The 6892-nt window shown below is 45.0% G+C and overlaps 1 protein-coding gene across 13 annotated transcripts; it reads left to right on the top strand.

The window, feature by feature from the left end:
* The first annotated feature begins 626 nt into the window (after window positions 1-626).
* Window positions 627-4256, top strand: LOC123112486 (translation initiation factor IF-2). 13 transcript variants are annotated; one of them, XR_006455510.1, is made up of 8 exons: window positions 627-1453; window positions 1570-1647; window positions 2086-2171; window positions 2271-2395; window positions 2478-2543; window positions 3373-3425; window positions 3548-3620; window positions 3977-4017. XR_006455510.1 is itself a non-coding variant. In XM_044533478.1 (8 exons), the coding sequence occupies exons 1-8, from the start codon at window positions 922-924 to the stop codon at window positions 4057-4059; spliced, it is 1083 nt and encodes a 360-aa protein (XP_044389413.1). In that variant the 5' UTR covers window positions 627-921; the 3' UTR covers window positions 4060-4256. The 13 variants fall into 13 exon arrangements, 3 of the variants coding, with proteins under 3 accessions (XP_044389413.1, XP_044389415.1, XP_044389414.1); XM_044533478.1 differs by having other exon boundaries at window positions 2491-2543; window positions 3977-4256; XM_044533480.1 differs by having other exon boundaries at window positions 2079-2171; window positions 2491-2543; window positions 3977-4256.
* Window positions 4257-6892: the final 2636 nt, after the last annotated feature.

Below are 6892 nucleotides of genomic sequence, written 5' to 3'. Positions count from 1 at the left end.
TACTTATGTATCTAGAAATGATTTTTGGAAAAAATAAATAGCAAACTATGAGGCACCTACAGTTCAAATTTAACCCGCTTCCAGCTGAATCGGCGGGAATTTGTCTTTTTCACCAGAGGTGAATCAAAACTTTTGACACCCAACCATTTTGTCAATTATGCCTTAAATATGGCCTAGTATTTTAGAAAAATGATTTGGTCCGATTTTGCAACAATTATTTGAGAGGTCCTTCACAAAATACCTCCTTTTGAGCACTCGAAAAATGAAAAATGTTTATTTTTGCAAAAAAAAACTCATTTCTCACTACACCTTTTTGAAGATATTTATCTTTTTTCATGTTTGTTATTTTTTTCTGAAAACTCGTTCACATTTTGGTGACACAATGAGAAGGTTTTCTATTTTCTTTTTGAATTTCTCAGGTCATAAAATAGTTGTCATGACTTTAACATATTATTTTTAAACAACTATGACCAATTTAGATGGTCATAGCATCATACTGCATTCTGATTGGTCTGTAGACCCTTCACGCGGATCGTGCATCATACGCCGTCGGATGCTCGTGGATCCAACGGCTGTCCACACCAACCCCGAAACCCTAGCTTGTCATGTTCCATCCACCCCCCGCCTCCTTTCTTTCCCACCCCCACACCAACCCATCCATCTCCTCGCTGCCTCCTCCCTTCCAGATCTCCTCGCTGCCCGACGGAGAGAGAGAGCTGCCTCCTCCCTTCCAGATCGCCGCTGGCACCTCCCTCCGGCGGAGCTGGCCGTCGTCCATGGCCTCCCGCACGCCCTACTCCTCTCACCCCTCCCCTTCCCTCACCCAACCAAATCGCACGTCCATGGCCACATCCCAGCTCGATCTCGTCGGGAACGAGGCCACCTGCAACCACCGGCCTCCATCAATCCAACCATCCATCCATGCCCGCGGCAGCACTCCCGCCGCCCGTGCTCCTTCCCCAGCAGCGAGAGGCTTCGAGAGAGCCGAGGCGCGCTCCGAGCGGGGCGATCCACCATCCGTCCCAACCTCCTCCGCCCGCCTCCTTCTGTTTTCTGCGGGTCCTGCAGATGGCGGCGACGGGCGTCGGCGCCGGGTGCCTCGCCCCAGCGTCCGCCTACGCGCTGATCCGGCGACGGCGGCCCGGGCGTCCGCCTGCGTCGTCCGCACGCGGCTCTGGTGCGTCGCGCGTGGCCGCTACGTCGTCGACCTCAGCAGGGAGGGCCCCGCGGCGCGCCCCGCGCAGCAGCAGCAGCAGCTGGCCCCGCCCGTCATGCCCGGCTTCCTCGCGCCGCCCCTGCCCGCGCCTGCCCAGTCGCCGGCCTCGACGCAGCCGAGACGGACTTCAGGAAGGCGCTGGACTCGGCGCTGTTCCGGCGGTGGCTGGAGAACCTGCAGGCGGAGAAGGGCCTGCTCGCCCACGGGAAGCTCAGCCTCCGGCAGATCCTCATCCAGGTGCGGTCCTAGTGCTTCCCCCTCCCTCTGAATCGAAATGTTTGAGCTAGTACGATTTCCTCGGGGAATCTGTCTGTCGACGGCGCATCTGAAATATACTCCGCGATGTGTTGCAGGGGGTGGACATGTTTGGGCAGCGCGTGGGGTTCCTCAAGTTCAAAGCCGACATCGTCGACGAGGAAACCAAAGCCAAGGTGATCACAATGTCCCAGGATTCTATCTCCTTTTACTGGCAGTAGTAACAATTTGCGATTCATACAATTTTAAGGTGTTTCTCCAACTAAAATAGATGTGACCTTGTCATGTCTAGTTTGTTATCTATGTTAAGATTGCTTAGACACAAACAGGGTTTGGAGTATGAGTAAGTGGAGACCATAAGGTAGGTGCAGATATGATAGAACCGGGTGAGGAGCCGCGATAGACCAGGGCAGGCAGTATATGTGCTTCACCAGGGTTTGCCAAATCGTTTGTGTTAGCATGATGGATTTAGAGCTAGTTAATTGACATGCTCGCGAAATCTTTGTTCTAGAAAGTTCCTAAATAATCATCGGTACTCTGTCTTACCTTTTAAAATTAGTATGTATTGTGGATTTTCGTTCATCTTATTGATCTACAATATATTTAGATTCCAGGGATTGTCTTTGCAAGAGGGCCTGCTGTTGCTGTGTTGATTCTTTTGGAGTCCAAAGGGCAAACTTATGCTGTTCTCACTGAACAGGTATATATATTACTGTGATTTGCAGTGAATTGTTGCATATGCGAATAGTAATATTGTGTAGCTTGATTATTTGTATTCAACTATGCGATGCATGAGGAGAAACGGGTTGTTGCCCACAGCACTCTGCGGCGACGTCTTCTTCTCCTCTCTTCGCGGGTGCTCGCCTGTCCATGCTGCCACCCATCAATGTTGACAAGCCACCATCTAAAAGGTTGTCCGAGGAGGTATAGCCGAATCCTGAATCTGATTGATGTATTCTCATACACACCTTTAGATTTCTTTTTCTTTACATTTACATAGTTTCAGTTACTTGTTACAGAAACTGCTGGTTTCGAACGCTAGCAAGCTCCTGGCATGGACAAGACAGAAGTGGGAAGGCTATTGCTGCTCCATGCTCCCGGCTTGACTTAAATATATGGACCTGATTATCTTGTTTCTGTGCCGATTTACTTGTTTCTGTCTTACTTTGCCTAGTGTTCGAACCAGTTGGTCTGTTAGATTTTGAATGGCAAGTCGATAGACTCCGTTGCTCCATCTGTACATAATTCTGTTTGTGTTCGTTGTAGTGGTAATTATGGCTTTAATAGTTATTGAAGATTGCACCTGTAAATCTAGATCTACTTGGATCCTGGTGGCTTCTTTTGCCAAGCAATATCATGTGCTTATTAGTTGCAAGTTGTATTGGTTTGCTCTGTTGCCATGTTAATTCTGCAACATATTTGGTTTTGTCTGATTAAAAAATTGGTCATGCTCATGAGCAGTATATATGCACTTGGTTGGTTCGTTGTTGGCAGTTTAGCTACACAAACTGACTGACATTGCACAATAAAATGTAGCAGATTTGCTAGCAATCCTTCTTTCTCTCATATAGAAGTACATGCTATCTAACGTGAGCAAAATCATTGCGTAACTACAGGTACATCATATGACTAATTTACACAGAATACTGATACTCGACCCCATGCATTCAGTTTCAGAACTTGAAACTAATTAACCTGTGGAAACTAACCTGACTAGTAGCTTCTCTGGCTTCCAGTTTACAACTTCTAGGATATCAATCATTCATTCTCAAGTTGCTGCTGGCAGCTACAAGTCGCCTTTTTCTGGAATTTTCATGTTCTTTTTTTGTGTGTATATGCCTTCCTCTTCGATTTCGAGATTGTGATTGAGGTCAATTGATGGTGGTGGTTGTGCGATGCAGATGTTCGGGATGGTGGAGAAGGAGATGGAGTACCGGGTCGAGCTTTTCAACCGGTGAGTGATGAGCCTTCTAGCTGTTGTACTACCACCAGTCCACCACCTGGGTGAGGCTTGTGAGATCAGATCGCTTGTGAGATCAGATCGCTGGTTGATGCAATGAATTGTGGTTATTGCAGGCAAATTTGGGGCTGAGGAAAGAAGACGAGGAGCAACTTCTCTCTAGTCTGGTCGTTGGAACTTCAGGACAAGGTACGCATCCCCATCTCCCTCCCTCTCTTTCTCTGCTTACAAATGCCGCTAAATTAAGGAATATTTGATGCAAATCCTGGCTGCGTAAGGAATTCAAGAAGGATTTGTATGAACAAGTCCAGTTTTTTTAGTTAGTACCAAACAGAGAAGATGCGGTCCAGATTGGCCAATTTTGCTGCTACCACATGGATTTGTATCTATGCAACCATCTTCCTACTGTTTGTGTTGTTTGGATTGCAAGAAATTCAGCTTTGGGTGACCTGCACTTAGTTTAATTTCTTTGAATAATCAACCGTATTGTTTCTGTATTGTTTTGCTGCTGTATTGTTTCTCACTCATGATTGATCTACTGCCAGGTGAAGGTTTTCAAATGTTGAAGGAGGAGGACAATAGGAACTTGTGTGATGTCTTGTCATCTATTTTCTTTTCTTTGTTGTAGAATAGTTCTGTTTGGCACTTACTGGTTGGATGTAAAGATATGTACTGCTAGAATGAATGCATGTAAAGATATTTTGGGCTCCTATAATATTTCATGTTGCTTTGAAAATGTATCGGAACTGGGCTAGGCCCAAGATAACTTGTAGTGTGATGTGTTGTAATGTAAATGGCATAATAAAAGAAGTTGGATTGGATCAATTATTTTGGCCCAGCCCAAGATATATTGAACAATTATTTTTGAGGGGAAAACTTGAGAGGCCCAGCAAAGAAATGGCCCAAAAAAAACAAGACCAAAAAAATCTGTCAAAAGGGATAGGCAAAGAAATTTAAAAGGCCGAATTACTGGGCCAGGCCCATGAAGCTAGTGAAAATTAACAGAAATAAATATATATTGAAAAGGCCGAATTGTTGGGCTCGGCCCATGTAGAAAATCGAATTGGACCGGGATGAATCTTGTGCCACATCAGCTTGCCACGCTGGATGCCTATGTGGCCTGGGGGAGGTTGCTAGTGACCAAAACGCCACAGTAGGAATATTTTGGTCGTAAACGTCTTTGACCATTCCAGAAGAAAGGTCGCTATAGTCAGTTTACGACGGCCAGCTTTTGACCTTCTGTTTTTGGTCACAAAAAGGTCGTAAATGGAAATTTGTGACCTTTCAGTGACCAGTTGACATATTTCTTGTAGTGAATTATTGCACCAACAATCTCCCTCTTTTTGGATGATTGTTGACAAAACAGATAATCATTAAAGTGAAGATAGATAAGAGGCAATTAATTCCAACAAGAGTGAATAAGTGTTACTTTTCTCAATGATGAATAGACTCCCCCTACATGTATGTAGGGAAAAATATATGAGATTAATTCTCCTGCAAGTATTTGAAGTATACAGTGGAAATTTCAATCATCTGAGACAATGATTCACACTGATGACATATGATCCATCGAGATCATAGTGCTATCATTCATAACTTCCGATAATAACTCCACCTCCAAGACAAATGCTTCGAGAGAAATAGTGTAGCAGGAGGGGTTATTAACATTACGACACATAAGTTTTACAACTTAGAGCAGAAAAGCTTAAACCATAAGTTGCGAACTCGCATGAAACCAAACCAAAGGAACACAGAAAGAAAATCTATCGAGACTCGATGTAATTCTCCCCCCTTTTTTCAACTAATGTAAAAAATGTGATGAATAACATGAGTGCAAAAGAAAAGAACTTGGTTCACTCGGTGGCATACCCAGAAGAACTGTCCGAGGTGACTTCTTTTTCGGAAGTGACTAGATTAGCTTCATTTTCAGCAGCGGCAGATTTTCCTTTAGGGATAACAACTTGGTGCTGAGAGGAGGAGGGCATATTTGGAGCCGCCACATGAGGAACACGAGATAGCACATTGCCTTCGGTAGGTTTCTCAGTCGGTGAGGTGGCTTTAGACCGGTCAAGCAGTTTGCGAAGCTTGAGATGCAGAAGATCAGTGGTTGACTCATGACCAGGAAGAGGAGGGGTACTCCGATCTTGGAAATCTTCAAGAGTGAAGCCTTTGTCAATATAATCATATAGCTCTTGGAGATTGACATTCAGTAGTTGTTTCTCGGTAAAGAACTTGCGAGCAATTTCCAGAGCCTCTTCTTGTTTTCATCTGCAATCAGATGCATGATTCTAGTGTGATTGTTGAGAGCATTTAGCTCGGAGGCGAGATGTTCTTTTTCGCGTCGATCCTCAGCGATGTGCTGCAGTAGCAGTTGTTGTGTATGCAAACTAACTTCGAGTTGCGATGGAAGTTGAGGTGAAATATTTCGGTCATGCTGAGGGAGACGTGGCCCGTCAAATTTCTTGTGATAATCGTGAGGGCTTGATGCGGGAGATTTACCCAAAGAAATATCTTCCATGATTTGCAAGGTATCGCGAATAGGAGGTATGAAGCATTTATGACTTTCCTTCGCCAGATACACTATGCGCATAGTGTGATCAATAACTTTCTGGATCCATGGTGCGAAAACTTTGATGCAGAAAGGATATTGAGCAGAATCCTTCAGAATACGCAGAAACATGTCCTCAACATCAAAGATGTACCGCTCAGAGATGGCATAGATAACATTTTGAAGAACATCTGAGATGGACTTATCTGGGTTCATCCCGGCCATAGGGCAAATAGTGTAAGAGAGCATGTGAAATAGCATTTGATTCTCGAATCTTAAATGCTTAGGATGGGGAGGACCAGTTTAGTTATGAATCTTGTCTTGATCCATAGTGCACTGAAAAGTTTCATCTGATATACATCAATGTTGTGCACTGATACGTCCATTTTGCATCATGCTTTTATATCAATATTTATTGCATTATGGGCTGTTATTACACATTATATCTCAATACTTATGGATATTCTCTCTTATTTTACAAGGTTTATCATTAAGAGGGGGAATGCCGGCAGCTGGAATTCTGGCTGGAAAAGGAGCAAACATTGGAAACCTATTCTGCACTGCTCCAAAAATCCTGAAACTCCACGAAACATCTTTTTGGAATTAATAAGAATTATTGGGCGAAAGAAATACACTAGGGGGCCCACACCTCAGCCAGAAGAGTGGGGGGCGCGCCCCCCTACTGGGCGCGCCCCCTGTCTCCTGGACCCCCTGGTGGGCCCCCGGTGTCCATCTTCTGCTATATTAGAGCTTTTACCCTAGAAAAATTGTGGGCAAGCTTACGGGACGAAACTCCGCTGCCACAAGGCGGAACCTTGGCGGAACCAATCTAGGGCTGTGGCGGAGCTGTTCTGCCGGGGACACTTCCCTCCGGGAGGGGGAAATCATCACTAACGTCATCACCAATGATCCT

This window comes from Triticum aestivum, chromosome 5B (assembly GCF_018294505.1).
Source record: "Triticum aestivum cultivar Chinese Spring chromosome 5B, IWGSC CS RefSeq v2.1, whole genome shotgun sequence".
NCBI lineage: Eukaryota > Viridiplantae > Streptophyta > Magnoliopsida > Poales > Poaceae > Triticum > Triticum aestivum.
Note: the sequence above shows the minus strand (reverse complement) of the source record. Positions and strands in the feature narration are given on the sequence as shown.